Below are 24,333 nucleotides of genomic sequence, written 5' to 3'. Positions count from 1 at the left end.
AGTGGTTGTGCTGTGGGTGTTGTAGTGATGGAGGGAATCACACTGGTGACTCCATGGGTGGTGGTGATGGTAATAGTCCTTGTGATTGTGGTTGGGTGCAGTGCTGCTATTGGACACATCTTAGCTATGCAACTGTAACGTTAAGTCTTGATCTTACTCTTTATACATATAAGGACTTTAGGAGAAAAAGGAATAGGATCTTACTCTTTATACATATAAGAACTTTAGGAGTAAAAGGAATAGGAATAGGATCTTACTCCTTATATATATATAAGGACTTTAGGACAAAAAGGAATGTGGCTCTCCACAGAACTATGAGACCCTGCTCTATTCTCTAGCCCCAGGTGATTAGATGAGGAGTAGAAAGCTGACTCAGGAGAGCCAATCTTTAATCTGAGTTAAGAAGATTTTCTTTTTTTCTTTTTTTTTTTTTTCTTTTAGAGACAAGGCCTCCCAAAGTGCTGGGGTTACAGGCATGAGCCACTGCACCCAGCCTCATGTTGCCCAGGCTGGAGTGCAAAGGCGCGATCTTGGCTCACCACAACATCCACCTCCCGGGTTCAAGAGATTCTCTTTCCTCAGACTCCCGAGTAGCTGGGATTACAGGCATGTGCCACCACGCCCAGCTAATTTTGTATTTTTAGTAGAGAGGGGTTTCTCCATGTTGGTCAGGCTGGTCTCAAACTCCTGACCTCAGGTGATCCACCTGCCTCAGCCTCCCAAAGTGCTAGGACTACAGGTATGAGCCATGATGCCTGGCCAAGTTAAGAAGATTTTCAACCTCTAGGATTTAGCTAAAGGCTTGGAAATTATATTGTAAGATGTGAACATTTAAACTTAAGAGACTTGTGGAGTCAGAGCTTCAGTCATCACCATGGCAATGGAATGGTGCAAAGAGTTGGGGTTAAGAAATAGCTCACAAGCTATGAGTAACCAGAAAAGGCCAATGTGCCAAGAGAAGCAGCAGAGGAAGCAGGTGGGTAGAGAGAAGCAGAATGAGTAAGAGGCAGCCTTCATCCCGCCTGACAATGTCCAGGCCCCTTGTGTTCCCAGAGACCTATCCATGTCTGTTCTGGTCTTGTATGTCTATGAGCTTGCCAGTTGTATCTACTCCGTAAACTTCCCTTTTATTTGAATTACTTAGTATGTATGGGTTTCTGTTTCTCACAGTGAAATACGAGGGACTAAGATGTTCATGAAGTAAATTGCTCATTTTCCATGCTTTTTGCAGACTTCTTCAAAGGTCACTAAACCCTAGATACCACTATTAGATGCATTTGTGCTTGGGTCCTTCAGCCCTCTCCCAAACAGACCACATGCCTAAGAATTTTATTTAAGACCATGTCCATTTCTCACAGGGTCCAAGCTTTACTTTACATAATCTAGTACTTAATAATTCCCCATTAGTATTTCCAAATTAGAGTTCCCTCCCCCAATGGGACATCACATCCTGCTCCTCTAGTTGTGGGAATGTCTCTAGATTGTGTCTCCCATACCCTCTTGCTATGATCTTGTTTCTCTGGTTTGCATCCTCATGACTTACACCTTGATCCTTCTCTGCCTGCCTCCTTCAGATGCCTAAACGGAACTCTCCATCTGACTTTGGTTTGGTTCACTCATAAGATCCTGACTCTGGTGTCTCTCTCCCACAGACAACGAAGCACAGCTGATGGATGAGCTGGACTTAGGCCTGATGCCCTCGGCTTCTGCTGGATTGGGAGAGAGCGGTGGAAGCCTAGAGAGAACCCTTCTCTACTGCATACCATCCATGTGCCAGGTGTTCTATGACTTGAGAGATCAGCATTCTTGCCTTCATTTTATAGTTGATAAACTTGAAGCTCAGAGAGCTAAAAGTAACTTGCCTAAGTTTATATAGTGAATGAGTGCCAGATCTGGGGTATGAACCCAGGTGGATTTGACTTCAAAACTCATCTTTTGCTTTTAAACTGTGCTGACTTGCCAAGAGATTAAATAAACCAACATTTGTTGAGCACTATGGCAGTGACTTTAAGTGGTCCCCCAATGTTCATGCTCTCCTTTTTTCTTAATTGCAAAGCCCTGGTTTGTTTTGGTATGGAAATGTACCCCCCTAAAAGACTCTATACCCCAGGCTTCCTGAAGCAAAGTACGTCCATGCAAAAGCTGATATGATGAGATGGAAGGGTTAAGGTGTGGTGGTGGTGGGAGGGAGGTTCCAGAAAGGCTGCTAAGAGCTTATAGTTGCTCTAGTTGATAAGTTCTCTCCTGTGCCCTCTCTTCTTGCTGCTAGAGAGCTCTAATAACCACTTTGGATATGAGGATATCCTGAAGAGTGCATCCATAGTCTAGAATAATGGAGACAGGGTCCCTGAGGTCTTCAATGCTGCCATATTGGCTCTGGGCTCCCCGCTTCTGTACTGTTGTATGTGGAAGAGTTATAAATGCCTATTTTGTTTAAGCTACTTTTATATGCAATAGGACTCAAGCACCTTCTCTGTGTCAGACAGTATGCTAGCACTTTGATGTTTGGTTGCCCCTATTCCAGATGAGAATCCTGTTTCAGAAAGCTCAGGTAATTAATTTAATATCACACAGCCAGTTAAGTGGCATGATTTGACATATTGCTCTAGTATAATATAAATCTAAATTCCTGAACATGACATATAAAATACCTGTGGTCTTCCATTTTGTTTTAGGCTTTTGAAAATGCTGTTCCCTCTGCCTAGAATTCTCTGCCTCCACTTTTCATCTGGGAAACTCCCAGTCATCCTTCATGACCCAGTCGAAGTGCTACCTCCTCTTTGCAGTCTTTGCTAAACAGCTGTCTCAGGACACATCTTTCTTCTGTGCTCCTGTTGCCCCATGCTGAACCTTATTAAGACGTTGCGTTGCATAAGACACGTACATTATATTGCACAGTATGATAATTGTTTAGATGCCCGTCTCCCCTCTAAAATGTTAGCTGCTGCTTCTTCTTCTTCTTTTTTTTTTTTTTTTGAGATGGAGTCTTGCTCTGTTGCCCAGGCTAGAGTGCAGTGGCTTGATCTCAGCTTGCTGCAACCTCCGCCTCCCAGGTTCAAGCAATTCTCCTGCCTCAGCCACCCAAGTAGCTGGGATTAAAGGCACCTGCCACCACGCCCAACTAATTTTTGTATTTTTAGTAGAGATGGGGTTTCACCATTGACCAGGCTGGCCTCAAACTCCTGACCTCAGGTGATCCCCCCACCTTGGCCTCCCAAAGTGTTGGGATTACAGGTGTGAGCCACCACGCCTGGCCAGCTTCTTCTTTGTTAAAATTTTAGATTCAAGGGATACATGTGCTTTTTCGCTACATGGATATTACATGCATAATGGTGGGGACTGGCTTTCATGTACCTATCTCCCAAACATTGGACATTGTGCCCAGTAGGTAATAAAACGTCAGCTTCCTTAGAGGCAAGATCTTTCCATCTCTATTCTCAGCATTAGTTCACTGCTTGACACCAAAAAAGTAAATATTCATTGAATGACTAACTGCCTGAATGAATGAAAGTAGGCAATTATGTTCAATGATATCTTTTATTAATAGTAAACTTCAGGGGCTTACTCTAGCATATTGAGGTTTATCTCCTCATGTCTCTAAAGCCACCTGGGAAGCAAAGAGAAGTATGTCCCTGGTGGGTTACTTTAAATGAAGATCTAAGATCTCAGGTCTCAACGGATGGAGACCTTTCAGCTCATTTTTAACTCTCATTCCATAGCCCCTGCATCTAAACATGATTGCAGCACATTTCCAATTCAAAATATCATTTTGTTGGTAGATGTGACTGAAAAGATTATAAAGGTAGATTTGATTCTTGCCTTAATCCTTTCAAAAAACGGAATCAGCTCTAACACAGTATCCTTTTTCATGATTTTGAAAAGTCTGAATCCATTTTAAACTAGATTGTGATTGACAAACCCACAGGAACATTAGCGAACAGTTAAATACTAATTAGCCAAACCCCTGCTACTCTCCCAGCTGTCAAAGGCAGAGATAGAGACAAAAGCTTCAATTAAACCTGAGTTGGTCCCCAAGGAGGGAGAGGTCAAAGGGGAGTGTTCAGTCAACTGTGAGATTATGTGAACACAGTCCCAAGTAATAATAATAAAAAATCCAAATGTCCCTTTACATATTTAAAAATACATTATACTGACATTAAAACTCTCTTTTTGTCATTTTACTCTCATCAATCTTCCCATCATTTCAATGTTTCCCATTATTTTTAGGATAAAGTCCAAAGCCTTTCCCCTGACTTTCTGCCCCCAGTGAAAATTTCCAGTTGTATTTGTCACTTACTCCTTGCCCTGGAGCACCTGCCCACTGGTCAAATACGCCCCCAGGTACATGGAGCTCAGGCTGAACTATACTCCAGCCTCCCCTTAGGCTGTCCAAATATGAGCTACCTGTTCAGACTTAGCAATATGCTACCTCTTCTTAATCACCCGTTGAATTAAAATAGCAGTTAACAACATAATTTCACTTATATAATCTTTTCTGCACCTCCCTACAGCTTTAAGAGGTAGCTGTGGGGAAAGATAAGTGCACCGAGACCAAGAGAGAATTCAGTGTCATTGTCCAAAGCCACACAGACACCAGGTGAAGAGCCAGGGCTGGAGCCTAGAACTCAGACTGCAGCCCTTGCCTCTCTTGTTGCATCACTGACCAGCCTTCCCAGGTGGTGGCTCAAAGCCTGTGCCAGCTCCCAAGGAGGTTTTCCTCTGGGGAAAAGTGAGAAAAACATGATGAATTCTTCAAAAAGCTTAATCTAGTCGATTTACTAGACTCTCTTTTATTCTAACATTATACTTTTAGAATTAAAATGTTATTTATTTTTACTAAAGTAGTGGAAATAAGTTATGGTTGCTTTTTTTTTCCTTTTAACCCTTATTTGGCATGATTAAAATTTGTCAAGCTGATGGTTATGCCTTGATTTTATTTGAAGTGTTAGTCCTTTATAAAATCCCCAAAGTTGGAAATCACAGTGCTTGTGTGTTTCACCAAGGCCTTGTTTGAATGTACAATTTCAAAATAATCTTTACCTCTTTGCTCCTTAAAAGTAATAAATTATAGTATAATTTATTTGACAATTAAATGTAATCCTGTATTATGTCAGAAAACCAGCTCTATTATTCTGATGACAAATTCCCCGACGACTCCTTGTAGGCTGAGTTGTCCATTCTCTCCTTGGGCCACCCTGTCAGTAGAATAATCCCCCAGTAGAGCACCTGTCACTGCCCAGCTCCTATGTGTTTACTGGCCCTCTCCCCTTCTAGACCACGAGTTCCATGGAGTATGAATTCTGTGCCCTAACACCAGAATACCTGTCTCCATCAAAATTGGGTAACCACCAAGAATATGATCTACATCTAAATGTAGGCTGCTGAACTGATGTTCAGTTGAATCAACAACATCCAAAATAATAGCACCTAACATTTATTGAATATGTCCTAACTGCTTAAAATTGCATTTTCTGCTCTATATGCATTATCTCATCGGAAGTCAACATCCATGAGCTGGATCATTGCAGTTTCAAATGGGATTCCATTTAGTCCAAGGAGAAAAATTTTGCAAACTGGATCATGCTTGGCCTTAAAATAGGTAGAACAGGGAGAATGTAGACCCACCTGTACGCTGGAATTTAAAAAGCATTGACAAGGTGCCCTTGCCTGTGAGATATGCACTCATCTCTCTCTTCCAAGCTCTACCATTGGAACTTAATCCTTTTCAGTAGTTCATTAGCTTTTTCCAGAGATTTCTTTTAAAATGCAAACAATCCTGGGAAAGTAATTGCAAGGCATAAGATGGGATGGAGATACAAATGTGGTTATGAATGGTGGTGGCATGACGGAGGATGTTGAGGAGAAAAAGTAGGAGAAGCTGCCTCCAGAAAACTCAAACTTGTCTACACAAAAAGACTTGAACTCAACCACTGGGCATTAATTCTCTATTTTATTTTACTGCTCCTACCCCAGCTTCTCCCAACTGATTTTCAAAATTTGAGCAAATATAATTCAGTATTTTTATTTAGCCTAAGTCCTCTATTCAAGTGAAGCTATGCTAACACCTATCCTCTAAAGATTACGTTGCATTAAGAAGATTTGTTTCCCTGATAAATAGGTAAATTTGGGGGGATTCATAACTTTTATATAATTCTCACAGGTATTTAAAATTCTCAAAGTTTAAGAAACATCCATTTAGAGGAGATTACTATAAAGAATTAAAACAGAACTTCTTAAATTATGGAACACTGATGTTAGGATCAACTGGGGCTTGTTGCAGATTCTTGGGACCTCTAGCACACAACTCTTGAATTAGAAAATCTGGGGTGGGATCCCAGAATCTGCATTTGAAAATCTTCCAGAAGATGTAGTTTAAAATTTGATTTAAAATTAAAAATTTGAGAACCACTAGCTTTAAATGAATTAAGGTTCATGTTTAGTGGTATTACATTATTCTATAGTTATCCATATTTCTGAATTTTAATAGTTGAATAAATTCCTTGGGTTTTTCTGGAAGTCATGTCATCAGAAGTAATCATTTTTCCTCCTCTTTTCAGTTTCTATGATTGTTATTTCTTCTTATTGCAATGGCTGTGTAGTAAGTAGATCAGGGATTGGTAAACTATGAGGCACAGTCCAAATCCGTCTGTCTGATCTTTTTGCATGACCCATGAATCATTTTCACATTTCAAATTGGTTTTTATGAAGAACTTTCTTTATATCTTCCATGCTGTCTCTTGGCCAGCAAAACCTAAAATATTTGCTATATGGCTCCTTACTAAAAAAGTGGGATAGTTCCTGTTGTAGACTAAGAAAGGTACCACCCAGAACCCCCCTGCTGTGCAGCTGCAGAGAGTGCAGTCAGTAAAGTGTCTCCAGCTGGTGAGGACTCCTCCAGGGTGGGCCAGCTCACTCAGAGGAAACCCTCCTTGGCATCTCGTAATGGCTCTCCAAGTAAGATGGGGTAGAAAGGCCAGGCAAGGAACACTTGCTCCAGAGCTACCATCAGCTTGGCCAAGGCTTTGCTGGGCTGAGTCACAGTCGAACTTCTTTCTTTAAGAAGTCTTGCTTCCCACTCCTGCCCTTCACAGGTTTTGATCCATAATGAACATCTTCTACCCCAAGTCCTGCCTTGACATCTGCTTTCGGAAAACCCAACCTTTGGCAGGCTGTGCTGTTGAGTACAATATTAATGATCCTGATAACAACAAACCTATCTCCTTCCTTCCTTCCTTCCTTCCTTTCCTTCTTTCTTTCCTTTCTTTCTTTTCTTTTCTTTTCTTTCTTTCTTTCTCTCTTTCTTTCTTCTCTCTCTCTCTCTTTCTTTCTTTTTCTTTCTTCTTTTCTTTTTTGAGACAGGGTCTCACTCTCTCACTTAGGCTCTATCATCTTATTTCTAACTTGGAGAGACATGACTCTTGTTCATTGCTATATAAAATATTTGTTGTTGATTTTAAGTGGATATTCCTTGTCTCTTTAAATAAGTTTATTACTATTTTTAAGAGTGATTATATTTATTAAGAATTTTATGAAGAATGGGTTTTACATTTTATCACATATATTTTAAGCATTTTTATTTTTAAATTAATGTAAATGAATTACACTTAGAGATATTCGAACATTGAAACATGCCTGCATTCTAAACTTAGAAAACAATGTACAAATTTTATTTATTAATTCATTTGCATAGTACCTGCTAGTGTTTTAATTTTTAACATTGAATAAAATTAATAGTACTGTAAAATTAACTTTTTTTGGAGAAAATCTATGAATTTTAACACATGTATAAATCTGTGTAAATTGTGGGAGAATTGCTTGAACCCAGGAGGCAGAGGTTGCAGTGAGTTGAGATTGTGCCACTGCACTCCAGCCTGGGTGACAGAGCAAGACCCCATCTCAAAAAATAAAAATAAATAAATCGACCATGTTTATATGGGTCTATTTTTCTGTGTGAGTCCTCCACCTTTATTCTTCTTTTTCAAAATTGCTTTGGTTTTTCTAGTTCATTTGCCTTTCTATATTAATTTTAGCGTCAGCCCATCTATATATACAAAAATCCCCCAGAGATTTTGATTGCAATGGAGCTAAACTTACAGATCAATTTGGAGAGAATGGGCATCTTGACTGTGCTGAGTGTTCCAATTCATGAATATGGTAAGTGTCTCCATTTATATAGGTCTTCCTCGATATTTCAGAAGGATTTGGCAGTTTTCAATATACAGTTCCTGCACATGTTTTGTTAGTTTTATACCTAAGTATTTCTCTTTCATTTAAACTATTTAAATGGCATTTTTTTTTCAGTTTCCAATTGTTGTTTCTAATATATGGAAATACAATTGATTTGTGTATGTTAACCTTTTATCCTGTGATCTTATTAAACTCATTTATTAGTCTTAGGATTTTTTTGTGTGTTTAATCTTATCAAATGCTTTTTATGCAGCAGTTTATGTATGATCATGTAATTTTCATTCTTTAGTAGGTTTGTATGGTAGATTACATTGATTGATTTTTGAATGTTAACCTAGCTTTGTATTTCTAAAATAAAACTCACTTGTTTCATTGGAGGAACATACAAGAAAAAAATACCCTACTGGTAATGTATTAATCCCTTAATAATTTGCTGGAATTGATTTGAGAGTGCTTTGTTGAGGGCTTTTTTTGCCTATATTCATTAGGGATACATGTCCTTAGTTTTCTTTTTTTTGTGTGTTATCTTTGTCTGGTTTGATATCAGGTTACTGTTGGCTGCATGAAATGACTCGTGGAAAAAAAATGTGTATTTAAAGAAGTACTATTACTTCTTTAAATGTTAGAATTTACCAGTGAAATTATGTAAGCCTGGAGCTTTCATTTGAGGAAGGGTTTAAACTACCCAATTTCATTACTATGTATAGGATTAGTCATATTACCTATCTCTTTGTGGGTGAGTTTTGACAGCTTGTGGCTTTCAAGGAATTAGGCCATTTTATCTAAGTTGCTGAACTTTTACTCATAGGGTTATTGCAGTATTCCCATATTATTTCTTTAACGTATATAATGTTTGTATTGTTACTCCCTCTTTCGTTTCTGATGGTGGTAATTAACATCATTTCTATTTTTTCCTTTGTCAGTCTGTCTATAGATTTTCCAAAATAATCATTATTTCAAAGAACTAACTTTTGGTTTTATTAATATTCTCTGTTGTTTTCTTCTTTTCAATTTCATTGATTTCAGCACTTGTCTTTATTGTTTTCTTTCCTCTGCTTGCGCATCTCTATTTTAATTATGCTATCACATCTAAATACTTAATCACCTAATTTTCTTTCAACTCTTAAATGGTTTTAGTATGTCTTCAACCAATTATTCTTTAAAAATATATGTCATATAATATTTTGAACGCTTGACTCTGAAAATTTACCTTTGGTGGTCATACATGAAAGCCAACTTAGCTAGGTATAAAATTCTTAGGTTATAACACATCTTTTTTTTCTAATTCAAAGACTTCTATTGACTTTCATGTTTAATGGTTATTATTCTGGTTTGTTTTGAGTAATTTTAATAACCTCAGTTTATTTACAAAATTCAGACTAATTATTTTGTTCCCATGCCAACAAAATACATTTGTTCCCAGACAGCTGGTGTGATGCATCATTCTAAGACTTGTTATGAGAGATAGAACCACATTTAATTTTGGCCACATCTTATTCTCATGACAGTTTGAATACTTGCCTCTGTTTTCTGAAAAAAACAAAACAAAACAAAACAAAAACCCTGAACCACAGTGTCAAAGACAACACATTTTTTTTTTAATGTAGGTGTAGCTTCACTGACATCTAGCATATAGAGATGCAAATTCAACCTGTAGAGATGTCTGAGGCTACCCTGGTTCTTGTTCCATCATAGGAAACTGGTTTTCCCTCCTGCAAACGGGAACATTTTCTTTATTTTTGCAATTCAAGTGTTTTGCCAAGAGGTTTACAAGTGTGGGTCAATTTTCAATAACTTTTATCTGGAATGTAGTGAGTTCATCAAGTCTCCAGGTCTTTCTTCAGCTCAGAAAAGTTGTATTAGATGATATATTTCATTATTTCTTTGTGTAGCATTTCTGGTTATGTACAATTCAGGCCTCTCCTTTGTAAATCATAATGATTTGCCATTCCCTATTCTGTCTGTCTACTGACTTTCAATTTGCATTGTATGTTTTTCTCTGTAGTCAGTTCTCATTTTGTTACCTTTTAATCTCATTTTATTCTCTTATTTTCAGATTTTTGCACCTATTTATTGAGATTATTTCTATTTGCACTCTTCTAAATAAACCAATTAGTTTTCTGAAATTGTTTTCTAAATCTTGCAGTAAATATTTCCTAATCCTATACTTTTCTTCTGAGTCTTTGTTACGTTGTTATTTTTCCTTTTTTTTTATTACCTGAAAGGCAATGGAGGTTAAATGGACATTTGTTTAATGAATAAGAGGGGTAAGAAAGGTGAAATCTTTCCAGATATTGGGTATGTGAATTACCTTTGGCCCCTCTTTGACTCTACTTATGTAGTGGTTGAATTCACTTTTCAGATCTGTAGCTGTAAGCTAACTGATTTGCAGTTTCCAATCTAATACCCAGGCTTTTAATTAATGTGTCTTTCTATTAAGATGGCATCTATTCCTACATCTGATGTTCACCTGTCTGATAGTGATGGAATGCATGAACAAGCATAATTCCCATGGCTATCAACTTTCTTCCTATGTCTGCACATGCCTATAATAAGTTTCTCTTGGTGGTTACTAACCCCATGTACAATGCTCAAATGAAAGTTTTCTACCTGGCATTCGCTCGTTGACTGTAAGAAGATGTCATTAGATCAGAGAGGTTTATAAGCAGATGGGAACAGTAGTTCAGCTGTGTCCGATCATTGAAGGAAAGACTTATGCCCAGTGTTCTGGGTGGTAAAACTGGAATCTCTGAGTCAGTGGTGGTACAAAATACAGTAAATACAGTATCATTCTACATTTTATCTCTTTTTTTTGTATGCCCATTTATTGTGAAGTTAGAAGACACTAAATACAGAGCTATGAGCCAACATCATTTTGTGCCAGAAGTCCACTTCTAGTATATTTTTAAAGTATTAGGTTTTGTTGTAAAATCCAGCCAAAATCTAAGGCATTTATTTTGAATGAAGACACACTGCTGTTTGTCTTATCATATACACCTCCTCCTACACACTCTTATATGTAAATATGCCAAAATTAAATACTCACACTGTACACTCACTCCAGACACTTGATAAAGGACTTTTGAGGTAATTTATACATATCTATTAAAGTAAAATAATAGCAACTGTTGTCAAAAATAGCATCCACTTAAGTATATGCACAACTGATGGTCTTTAAAATCATTTTATGTTGACCCATTTTTTTCATTTTATTATAATGCTGACATAATATTCTTTTCCAAATCACTTCAGAGTTATCAACTCCTCTCTCTCACAAATTCCCAGTCCAATTAGCAAATCCTTATGAATCCCATTAAACAATTTTTTATAGCGTCTTGCAGAGTTCCACATCCAACATTATCTATTTCTAGCCTGTGGTTCTTCCCATAGGAATTCTTTTGCAATTCTTAAATGTCAAATCATTTATTTTCAAAAGAAAAACTGATAAACAAATTGCAGAAAAATGTGTGTTTTTCTCCCAAGAAAGATTACTGCAAAATATAGGAAAAACTCATAGACCTCTGATTTATCATCTACAATAATCCTGCTTTCCACATTGGCCTCAACTAGTCCCACACTTCTTTCCTTCCTAATCGCAAAAGCACAGCTGGGGAATGGCATTAACTATGGAACCAAAGGCAGGAAAATGCTCAATTTAAAAAGCTAGGAAGACATGGGCTGTATATAGTTACGCATTTTTCATTTAAAACATTTTTAGCAGCCATCTTACTGATTGATTTTCTTCGCCCTCTATTGGCATGTGTTTTTTAAAAGGCAGTTAATGTGGTCCAAACCACTGTTTTTACTGTTTTTAGATCCCTGTTTTTCTTTGTTTGAACAATGGCTGTAATCATGTTTTCTCAGGTCTCTTAGAAGTTACACTAATAAGAAGTAGCAGACAGTTCTGTCCCATGCATTCTAAAAGCAGCTTTCTCATGTGGCAAGACAAGAAAGGAAAAAAAAAATCATCGAACCTAAAATGAGGCCCTATATCTGACAGCCTGTGAGGTCATGTCTGCACAGCATTTTCGAATTCTGCTAACGTTTTTCTAATGGAGGTAGGGGTGAGTTGGTAATGACATAAAGGGCCCCTGAGAGGAAACTGTCAACTTTTGCTTAGGTGACAAGACCAGTTCAGAAAAACAAACAAACAAACAAAAAATGATACAATCAGCTCTCTACTCCTCCCCTCCTCCACTTGTAGAAATGGAGTTGAGGCTTGTCTAAATCACCTCCACAGCTTTCCTCTGCCTCCTTTGAAAATAGGTGTTGATGTACAAATCAATACTCTTTAGTTCTTACTACCCTCACTGGAAAAAGTACAAAGTTGGCCAAATGTGTTTCTGTAAAGTTTATTTCCAAGCTAAACCCAAGGCACAGTTGTGCCCACAGGACCATCTGTTGGCTCATCAAATAAGCACCAGAAAATACATCTGGCTGTGCTTCTGGGAAGCAAAGGTTAATTTCAAAATTGGCAGAAGAATTTGTGGGGGGAAATCTCTCATTGTCTTATGCAATGACTTAAGAGATCACCTTAGTGAAGAAAAATCCCAAAGAGCATGGCCCAAGGGCCTAGTAAGGCAGAGAGTAATGAACTACTCTGCCTCACAAGCTGAAGCTTGGGTTCCCAGGGCAATCCCCAGAAGGAAGAGAGCTAGCTGGTCCTGGAATAGGAAAGGGAGGACTAGGATGGTGGAGTGGAGGGAGACAGCCCAGAAGAGTGGCTGGAGGTTGAAAGCAGAAGAGAAAGCAGTCTCCCAGAAGTTCTCCATGGTGGGTATGATGGAGATACTTTTAATATCTGAATTGTTTGATATCTAGTCTTAAGTTTTTTGCATTATATTGTCAATTCTCTTTATTTGCCATATTTATATCCTATGCAGTTGCTGCAAACACTGAATCTTAGGGTGGGGAAGGCCTTTTAAGGCATGATGTCACAGGCAGAAATCATAAAGGAAAGATCAATGAATTCAATGCATAAAAATTTAAAAATTTAAAACTGTATAGCAAAGAGACAACAACCTACAAACAAAATGACAAACTGGAAAAAAGCGTTTATGGTATTTTTGAAGAAGGTTCATATTCTTAATGTATGTAATTCTTTACAAATAAACAAGAACATAGAAAGATAATTAAAAGATACAAGCAAGTGCTATGGACTGAATATTTGTGTCCCCAAAATTCACATGTTGACATCCTAATCCCCAATGTAATGGCATTTGGAGATGAGGCCTTTAGGAGGAAATTAGGTCCTGAGGGTGGAGCCCTCATGTGGGATTAGTGCTCTTGTAAAAAGAGACATGAAAGAGCTTGCCCTTCTCTCTCTCCCCTCTATCACGTGAAGACACAGCAAGAAGATAGCCACTTGCAGACAGAAAATGGCCCTCACTAGACTTCAGGTATGCTGGCACCTTGATCTTGGACTTCCCAGTCCTCAGAACTGTGAGAAATAAATGTCTGTTGTTCAAACCACCTTGTCTATGGTATATTTGTTATAGCAGCCTGAACTGAATAAGACAGCAAACAAATCTACCCCTCTCTGAAGTATAACTAAAGACCAGGAAAAAAAAAGAAATAAAATAAATTTGAGATCACAGTAACCAAATAAGTGAAAATTAGAATGATATACTTTTTTTAACCCATCAAATGGGCAAAGATTAAGGGAAAAATAACATCTGTCGTCTGTCAGTCTGTTATGTTGGAGAAAAAAGTCTACATCTACTGATATGGGAAGCAACGTGATACATGTGTTTAAAGGGCAACTCAGCAAGGGTAAAATATCAAAAGCCAGCACCAGATATCAAAAGTCTTGAAAATGTGCACACTCTTTGCTATAGCAAATCTTCCCTTAGTATTTTTTCTAAGAAAATTATTATAAATGTTCATCTTTAACTATAAGAATTTTTAACACAGTGTTGTTTAAAATAAGTACCCAACCATATAATGCTTGGGTAATTAAAGCATGGTAAATGCAGACATGGAGTATCATGTAGCCATTAAAAGACCATTTTAATACATGGAAAGGTGTCCACAATATACAATGTAATTAAGTGAAAAATCAGTTTATAAAACAATGTCTTCAGTTATTCATGTAGTCAATTACTTTAATAAATATTTGTTAAGTTTCCATATGTGCCGTGCACTAGGCAGTGATCACATAAGTAGTACTATAACAGTCCTTGACCTATTTTTTAAACTATATGCACACAGAAATATATATTACAACACATACACACAGAAAAAATACTGGAAGGCTATCCACTAAAGTATTAATAGTAGGTATCTCTGGATACATGTGATTTTCATTTCTTACACTTTAATTATGATTTCTAAATTTTGTACAGTAAACTTATTTCCTTCTGTAGGAATACAAATCTTAATTTTTTTAATCATTTGCCTGTTTTACTCTACTTTTCTTTTTACATTCTTTAACCATTTCCCCCTCTCTCCCAGTGTGATATCTTGATGTAGAACCAGAATAGGAAATCAATTTCACCTGAAATAGTAAAGTGGCCCAAGACAGACAGTGAGGCTGAGGAACTTTGCAGGCAAAGAAATGCATGCTGAGTACAGTAACCTCCTATTTATCAGAAAGGAAGAAGAATGGTACCTATTTGGATTATCAGAGATTTAACTCATAGCCCAAGCTTCTTTTGAGCATCTCCTTCTGTCTACTCGCACTGTCACTTTCCACCTGGTTCCCTGAGGCTGGTTTTCCCACCTCCAATCTGTCCTATGTCTCATGCTCTCCACGCTACCTAATACAATCCAAGATCTTCAGCCTGGCATTCAGAGCCCATCTGCCTGGTCCCTGCCTACCACCCTTCATTATCTTCCATACACCTTTCAGTGCAGTCCAACCCAACCACTGCCTGCCCTGCTGGCCTGCCCTGTGCTGTGGTTTTGCTCATGCTCTGCCTGGTCAAAGCCATCCCTTCACTCGCATCTGCTCAGACCATACTTTCTCCACAAGACTTTTTCAGCAGTCTTCCCCAGGTTTCCCCATATGTTTGTACCTGTATTATGGCACATGTCTCTGCCTGACATTGCAGTTCTTTGTATGAGAACTGTATCTTCTCTTCGTGTCCTTAGAGTGCACAGGAACTCAGTGCACATTTTCCCCACCGAATTCACCATGCTAAATTGGAATTAGCAATTTTCTTTGTATTTATTTATTTTTATTATTATACTTTAAGTTCTAGGGTACATGTGCACAACGTGCAGGTTTGTTACATATGTATACATGTGCCATGTTGGTGTGCTGCACCCATTAACTCGTCATTTACATTAGGTATATCTCCTAATGCTATCTCCCTCCCCCCACCCCACAACAGGCCTCGGCATGTGATGTTCCCCACCCTGTGTCCAAGTGTTCTCATTGTTCAATTCCCACCTATGAGTGAGAACATGCGGTGTTTGGTTTTCTGTCCTTGCGATAGTTTGCTCAGAATGATGGTTTCCAGGTTCATCTATGTCCCTACAAAGGACATGAACTCATCCTTTTTTATGTCTGCATAGTATGGAATTAGCAATTCTCAAAGAATGAGAGTGTATAAGTGCACTGGCCACAAAATAGTCTAAATATTGTATTTTTTAACGGAAGAATACTTTATTTATATAGCGTTCTACCATTTATTTATAAATCTCTTTCACATAATGAGAGCCAGACTGGGCAAATATTTTTATTTGCAGTTTCCTGGGAAACTGATTTATCTAATGCTACATGGATATTCAGACGGCAGAGCTGAAATATGAAATCTGATTTCTTTCTTCCCAATGCTGTGTCTTTTGTTGAACTAACTGGTTTGATTTAGAAGGAACCTCAAGATCTTGCAGTATGAGGGGCATCATTTTAATATCCATTGTCATTGTAGAAATTCTGATGATAGGAGCTTTTTGGTTATTTTGTGTCTGAGTAGATTGGAGTTTATTTTGTGATTAATTCATCTGGTAAACCAGCATTGTCAGTGCCTGGATGGTCCAGCTGGCCATCAGACATTTGCGTCCTGGCCTGTGGCATGACCTCTAGGTATTCCTCTCTTCCCAGGTGGGGGCAGGGCGGCCTTGCGTCACGGCTGACACTGCAGGCTTGCCCGGCCTCCTTCTCGGAGGTCGTTGGACCCTGTAGATTTTCCTACAAATGTCTCTGGCATTCGAGAGGAGAGTAAGCCCCACAGAGCCTGCTTGTTCACAGAGGGCCTTATCAGTTGTTGATGAGACCCTGTCTAGGCTCACAGACAGGCAGTTTCCTCCAGCCCCAGAGCCCGAGCCCGCTGTGGAGCCAGAAGAAGGTGATAAGCCTCCGAGAAGATTTTTTAGGAGCCTTGCCTATCTTTCACACCAAGTCGCCAGGGTACATTTTCCATGGTCACCATTTACAGATAGGGTGGCTGCTCTCGGATAAGGCTGGGGGCCGGGAAGGGTGGGGGAGTCATTAAAGGGGGCAAATGGTTTTTCCAATTAGCTACCCTTAGGAATCCTCCAGAATTCTAAAGGCTTTGTCACTGACAACTTTTTTTTTTTTTTTTTTAATTGTAAAAGTTCCTCCCTAGCTGGCCAAGTAAACCCTTCCTGGTTGGCCCTAAGGCAATCAGACAGGGCAGGACCAGAGCCTCAGAGAACGGAGTCCTATTGGGCTTTGACTATTGGGAATATTCTGTCTGCAGCTGCCAGGCAGGAAGGCTGTGGTGATAGGGGCGAAGGGGCTGCCACAGAAAATTCCAGTGTAAAGCCCAGTCACTCAGACCCGTCAGGCTGTGGTTTATAGAATCTACCACAGACTGACCCTTTGACGGAGTCTTCCCGCCAACTATGTAGGGCAAGAGCAGAGAGTAACACAGAGAGATGGGTCAGGTGCTTGGCTGGAAAACGCAAGACAGGGTCCTATTTCTAGGACTCAGAAAACTTCTCTTTTTTGGACACCTTTTTTTTTTTAAAATAAGGTCTTGCTCTGTCTCCCAGGCTGGAGTGCAGTGGTGCAATTATAGCTCACTGCAGCCTCAAACTCCTGGGTTTATGCCATTCTCCCACCTCAGCTTCCCGAGTAGCTGGGACTACAGGCGTGCACCACCATGCCCCGGCACATTTTGTATTTTTTGTAGAGACAGGGTTTTGCTATTTGCCCATGCTGGTCTCAAACTCCTGGACTCAAGCAATCCACCCACCTTGGCCTCCCCAAAATGTTGGGATTACAGGTGTGAGCCACTGACCCCGGCCCATGTTGCTTTCAGTTTTTTAACTGTTAGTTTTGTTTTGGTCATTACCCCTAAGAGCAGATATAGAACGTAGCCTGCTAGGGAAAATTTGAGAGTAAAGCATGAGGTTTGGCGAGAATACAATGGTGTGTGTGTTGGTGGGTGGGTGACAGAGGCTGGCAGCAGTGTCAGATTGGCTACTCTAGTGTGGAGTTATTTTATAATATGCCATCCAAAAGGCCACTCCCTTTGTGGATTGAAGTTTTCCAAGAGTTAACACTCAGACTGTTATCAATGCTGTTAAACACGCTGGCATGTTTTTTCCAATGTTGACTCACATGATAATCTTGCTAAGGTGGCTCGGATTCCACAGTGTGGAGCAGGCAGTCTGGGTCTAGCTCATGTACTTTGGCAAGATGATGCTTGTACTGCCTGTAGGAAGGTGACAGGAATAGGGCTGTAAGTGGTAGCCGTAAATGTCATTATTATCATTATTATTTCTAGCAAGTAGCAATGATGTGAGAATGGACTGGGGCCACTACTATGAAAGGAACACATAAGCAAAGTTAAAATTACAAATACAAATGATGGGGCCTTATTTAAGCCTCTCTATCAGTCACAGAGAGAAAAACACTGGTAGCCGGTGAGCCCACTGTGTAAATACAATTGCAGGACAGCAGTTCCATTCCTCCATGGCTGAAGCTTGGACACTCTTCTTTCTGGTTTTTATTTTTCTTGAGAAATCTGAACCCTGTGGAGACAGACATAGGTAGAGATGCCTTTCCATTCCCCTTGGAAGAAAGAATCAGCGGTCTTCAGATTAGGTTCCCAAGATTAATATTTACCTTCCTGTCCTGCTTCTTTTATTTTGGAACTTGATAACTCAAGGCGACCACCAGCGAGACCTCCAACTATTCACCCTCTATGTAAAATTCCATGCTGGAACATGAGTTTTCTGGTTTATTTTGAAGGCGGAAAATAGGTGCTAACAGCCTCAGCTCCTGGTGTCAGCACTGTTAGCCACTGGATACTGCTGGGTCCCAGGCAGCCCACTTTGAAAGAGACAATTTGGGCCCAGCTGAAATGGTCATAATGTTGTTTGGAGGCCCCATGTGCCCTTTGAACTTTGCAGACAGACTCTGCGACTAAAGGGGCCTCAGGAACCATTTCATAACATCAATGATTTTTCTTTTCAGTACAGAGCTGGCAGAGTCATTAGGTACTTTGGTGTCTGTAGAAAGTGCCAAGCCCTTGGCAAATCTGGGTTCATTTACCAGGCTGGGTGGTAAGCTTATGCATGTCTATTTATAGGTGAGGAAACAGAAGAAGAGAAAAGGTTACATGGAGCTGTAGGAATCTAAATCCTAGAAGGTTCTGGATCCTGCAAACTACACTGCCTAAGTTTGTCTGGTTGTGCATTTAGCACAGCATGATCGATGGGGTGGGGAGGCTCTATTTCCCAGCTTTATGCTCCACTGTGGGTAGTTAGGCTCATGGGCATGCTAAGGCACTGGTTTTAGTATTCCCAGGGCCCATCAGTCTGAGACTCAATACCCTCCTGACCACTCATACTGGCCACTCGGAAGTCATGCCTCCCTTGCTTATGGTACATTATCCCACAGGTCTCTCTCTCACCAAGATGGAATCCAGCCAGTCACCCTCTGGGGAATCCCCATTACTTGAGTTACTATTTGTCCTAGCATTTATGAGTCTTCCTTTTCACATATTTTTTTAATAATAAAATTAAGCAATGAAAGTATCCATTGGTAAATAAATACAATGTATAATTTTCTTTTTGCTTAAATGAAAGACATCTCTTGTTCTCTTTTCTTTTTTTTTTTTGACATGGGTCACTTACTTTAATAAAAACACATATACCATGTTATCACCATGGAATGTAAATTCAGATTAGACAAGAGAATTTCACAAGTGTAATAGCCTTCTGTATATTATATAAGTTTGGGTATACTGTTTAGCCAAACCAGCTTGCTCATAAGTCATTAATCAAATCCATTATAGGTAATTTGTTCAGTTCAATGTTTACAATTCTTATGGAAAAAATAAGCAACACACACATTTAAAAAGTGTTCATTTACCTTTGCATGAGTGCTTAAAATGCATATTTCTATTTCAAGATGACATTTAAAAATTATTCTAACATGTCAGCAGCAAAAATATAATTTGCAATTACAAAAAACTAAACTAGAATCCTTAAGTTATTCTCATGTTTACAGTTGTGATTCTTTAATAAATACTACTACTATGCAGCTCTATTGTTTAAGCTTTCTGGATTTGGTTTAAACACATGCATACATATTGTCAATTGTGGGAAGCTTTACAAGTTATATTCCATGAACTTTTTGGACAGAGTTCTAACAGAGCCAGCCAGTCCACAAAACAGGCAGACAAAAGTTGAATTAACTGGGGCAAATAGGACTCTTATACAACATCCAAAATATGTGAGATTCTGCAGCAAACTGGGAGTACCTTCAGGATTGGCCTGTTATCTTCTTTAGAACTAAGTTCATCTTAAAAATTTAAGGAGGTGGACATTTCAACACCATCAAGTGCATTTAGGTGACTTGTTTAGTGCATGTTTAAGTTAACCTGACTTCTCTGAATCACCTAGTTAGTAAACTAGTCACTAGTAATTCGGTCACCAGGCAAATCAAGCCTGCAAGAAAGGAAGCCAATATTCAAAATGCCATGTTACCATCTAAACCCATACAAATTAGTTTATTTCCAATAATAATAGGTAACTTCAATAATGAGACATCTAACCAAAGCAAGCTCCTCCAACAAGACCAAGACAGCATCTCTTCTTCTAAGGCTTAGGTTTTGCCCAGAATTCCCGATACATGGAATAGCCCATACCAACAGTCATTGCTCCTACAACAAAGCCTTGGGCTGCCACACGCATGTGGATCAGATGAATGGACATTTTAGTATTTCCCCTGCTCTTCAGTTTGTATAATCCATATGCAACAATTGCTGCAAAACCTGCTATTCCAACGGGTACGAATGGTGCCTCTTTAGCTTCTCGAATAAGTTTTGATCCCTGATCTTCCTCATATGAAGGAAGGGAAACACCTGTGTCTGTTGACATAGTGATTGCTTGAAGAGTCTCCCTAGAGTGAGAAAATCTCTCACACGGCAACCGGCTTCCGATTCCTGCTCTGGTTCTCTTTTCACAATAGCGTCCCTTTCGTCCATTATCTAATCAACAAGCATTTCAGTAACCCAACATTTTCAAAACGTATTGATTGTTTTAACAAAAGCAAGAAAAATAATAAAGTAAGACTTTATTAAGAAAATAATTTTAGAGCAACTTTCAAGATATACAATAGTAGGGGCAGTATACTTTCCACTTAATACTCAAATCAGTGTTTTTAAAATTATGTACCTGGGACAACCAGGCAGCACAGGTCCCTTCAGGGAGGACCCAACTTCACTAAATCGGAAACTCTAGAAAACCCCTGCCCTACCCTACCCCTGTCATCTCCACAGAACTGTACCAAGACCTTGAGGCACACTTCAGACTTCTTAAAAATCCATCCAAATTATTCAGTCTCATTTGAATGGCAAATACAGTTTATTGCCTTTTAACTCTGAGAATCATTTAACTCTTTGGACAAATGGCATAACTCAGCCAACCAAACTACTGAGTTTCCTGGAGCTCTCAGATTTCCTTTCATTCTAGAAAAGCCAGGGGCTTTCTGCAAGAGTTAAAAAGGAGGTGATTTCTTTTTTCCTTTTCCAAATTTGCCAAGTTGTTTTCAGTGGATGTCAAAGATATGCTTATTTTTGTTCAATGCTCAGTTTTAGGCCTTTTAGGCTTTTCCTTCCCCCTGCTGAAGGGACTTCAGAATTTAAAGTAAATATTTATTTTAAAAAATCCTTGCCTTAAGCAACCTAAGTGTCCATCAATGGATGAATGGGTAAACAAAATGTGGCTTATACATATAACTGAGTATTATTCAGCCTTAAAAAAGAGAGAAATTCTGACACACGCTAGAACATAAACCTCGAGGACATCACGCTAAGTAAAATAAGCCAGACACAAAAAAGACAAACACTACATGATTGCACTTACGTGAGGTACTTAGTCAAACTCATAGAGATAGAAGATTGAATGGTGGTTGCCAGGGGCTGGGGGGAGAAGGGAATGGGAAGTTATGTTTAGTAGGTATGTCGTGTCCATTAGGGAAGGTGACAAAGTTCTGGCAATGGATGCTGGTGGTAGTTGCACAACAGAATGTAGGTATATACTTCATGCCACTGCACACTTAAAAATGGTTAAGATGGGGCCGGGCACGGTGGCTCAAGCCTGTAATCCCAGCACTTTGGGAAGCAGAGGCGAGCAGATCACCTGAGGTCAGGAGTTTGAGACCAGACTGGCCAACATGGCAAAACCCCATCTCTACCAAAAATACAAAAAAAATTAGCTGGGTGTGGTGGCAGGGCCTATAATCCCAGCTACTTGGGAGGCTGAGGCAGAAGAATCGCTTGTACCTGGGTGGTGGATGTTGCAGTGAGCCGAGACTGCACCATTGCACTCCAGCCTGGGCAAGAAGAGTGAAACTCCATCTCAAAAAAAAAAAAAAGGAAAAATGGTTAAGATGGAAAATTTTATTTTATGCATATGTTACCACGATTAAAAAACTATATACCTATGTTATATGGGTTTTATCATCCTTTGACTGGTTCATGTGATTCTGAAGGGAGATGCTGTCCTTTCCCCAGCACTGGGACAACTCCGTAGCTTTCAAGTCTTGCTAGCACCGAGGCAGCATGCTGTCAGGCAGATGCCAGAGTTCAGCCACCTGCAGTCAGGATCGCTGATGTCCAGGACATTTCACAGAGGCTTTTTCCTGGGTCTGTGTTCTTGGCAAAGTGATAATGCTCCTAATTAGCAGAGAGACCTTCGTCCAGACAGCCTGACAGGCCGGGCCCTTAGACGTGGGGATGGGGAGGAAGCCAGAGGAGGCTCTTCTGCAGGATATGCTCCCAGGCTGAAGCTGACCCCAGCTAGGAGTGGCTGAGCACCCAGCTGTGGGGAGGCAAGGGCTGGAAGGAAGAGGGGGGCCCTAGATAGAGAGGGCAAGAGGAGAATGTTTTGCTGACAGAAAAGAGATATGTTTTAGACCAACTTCTAATGCTTGTGTGGTTTTAATCTCGTGGCCAGAGAACAGTGCTTTTCAGGATAAGCCGAATTAATTTACTGTCTTCTGTGCACTTCTTCCCATGAGGACCCAGGGAGCTCTCTGGGAAAGAATTTCTCTGTCCTTTTCTGTCTCCACTCTTTTTCTCCCATAATAAAAGCCCATGAAGACTTTGCTGAATGATTTATAACAAGTAGGGGAATCTTAAGAGCAGAACTTCATCTCCCACAATGTGACATCTAGCCCTTTCTCTTTCCCTGTGACAGTCCCTTGAATCTTAGAGACTGTGTACCTCACTGACCCCTATAATACTGTAGTGAATTCAATGGTGGCATCCCAAAACATATGTCCACCTGGAACCTGTGCATGTCCCCTAATTTGGAAAAAGGGTCTTTGCAGATGTGATTAAGGATCTCAAAATAAGATCATCCTGGATAATCCAGGCAGGCCTTAAATCCAATGACAAGAGTCCATATAAAAGAAAGGCAGAGGGAAATTTGAGACACGGAGAAGACCAAGTGAGAATGGATACAGAGATTGGAAAAATGCAGCACAAACTGAGGAACTGCTGGAGCCACCAGAAGCTGGAAGAGGTAAGGAAGAATTGTTGCTTAGAGCAGTGGTCCCCAACCATTTTGGCACCAGGTACTGGTTTCAGGGAAGACAATTTTTCCACACACCAGGGAGTTGGAGGGGGATGGCTTTTCAATGATTTAGATGCATTACATTTATTGTGAACTTTATTTCTATTATTATTAAATTGTAATATATAATGAAATAATTATACAACTCACCATAATGTAGAATCAGTGGGAGTCCTGAGCTTGTTTTCCTGCAACTAGACAGTCTCATCTCTGTGGGGACTGGGAGACAGTGACAGATCATGAGGCATTAGATTCTCATAAGGAGCACGCAGCCTAGATCCCTCGCATGCGCAGTTCACAATAGGGTCTGCGTTCCTGTGAGAATCTAATGCCCCTGCTGATCTGACAGGAAGCGGACCTCAGGCAGTAATATTCCCTCACCTGCTGCTCATCTCCTGCTGTGTAGCCTGGTTCCTAACAGGCCACAGACCAGTCTGTGGCTTGGGGGTTGGGGACCCCTACCCTAGAGCCTTCAGAGTGAGTGTGACGAAGCTGACACCCTGATTTCAGACTAAAGGAATAAATTTCTGTTTTTTTAAGCCACTGAAGCTTGTGGTAATTTGTTAAAGCAGCTCTAAAAACTGAATACACAGGGATGCTCAAACTCTCCTGTGCACACATCACCTGGGGACCTGCCTGTGAGACAGTAGGTCAAGGCTGGGGTCCAAGATTCTACACTGCTGAGACATTTCCCATGACACAAATGTTGCTGACAGTTCCACACACTTTGAACACACAAAAACTAATTTGAGAAATCGACTTTCAAACAGAAGCACAGTAAATAAACATTTTAATTATGTTTGGCTGGGAGCCACTGGTTAGCATTCAATCTTGACTTGGGCCTCTGCGCTCTTTACCTATGTTTGGATTTTTATCACAGTAGTTGTCCTGATGTGTTCAGTGCTATATAGAATGCCATTATCTACGATCTCCACCCCAAAACTTAGAACCAATAATTACTTTTGCATAAAGCTCTCCGTGTCTCATCTTCCTTACCTGTTAAACAAGGGACTTGGACTAGGTTTGCTTAAGTTTCTTCCAGCTCAAACTTTGAGTATGGGATAATTTTCACGCCCAGAAAGAAGATTCTGTGGGTCTCAGTTATCTACCTGTGCCTTCAAACACCATCCTTTACTTTAACCTTAA

General features: G+C 39.7%; 1 protein-coding gene across 1 annotated transcript; it reads right to left on the bottom strand.

Moving 5' to 3' along the window:
- Window positions 1-20,141: 20,141 nt before the first annotated feature.
- LOC116812557 (HIG1 domain family member 1A, mitochondrial-like) lies at window positions 20,142-20,501 on the bottom strand. Its single transcript, XM_032758335.2, has one exon. The coding sequence runs from the start codon at window positions 20,485-20,487 to the stop codon at window positions 20,206-20,208; it is 282 nt and encodes a 93-aa protein (XP_032614226.1). The 5' UTR covers window positions 20,488-20,501; the 3' UTR covers window positions 20,142-20,205.
- Window positions 20,502-24,333: the final 3,832 nt, after the last annotated feature.

This window comes from Hylobates moloch, unplaced genomic scaffold (assembly GCF_009828535.3).
Source record: "Hylobates moloch isolate HMO894 unplaced genomic scaffold, HMol_V3 SCAFFOLD_1, whole genome shotgun sequence".
In the NCBI taxonomy this organism is placed as follows: domain Eukaryota; kingdom Metazoa; phylum Chordata; class Mammalia; order Primates; family Hylobatidae; genus Hylobates; species Hylobates moloch.
Note: the sequence above shows the minus strand (reverse complement) of the source record. Positions and strands in the feature narration are given on the sequence as shown.

Excerpts from the sequence above, each read along its gene's own strand:
- LOC116812557 (XM_032758335.2), bottom strand. The coding sequence starts at position 20,487 with ATGTCAACAGACACAGGTGTTTCCCTTCCTTCATATGAGGAAGATCAG.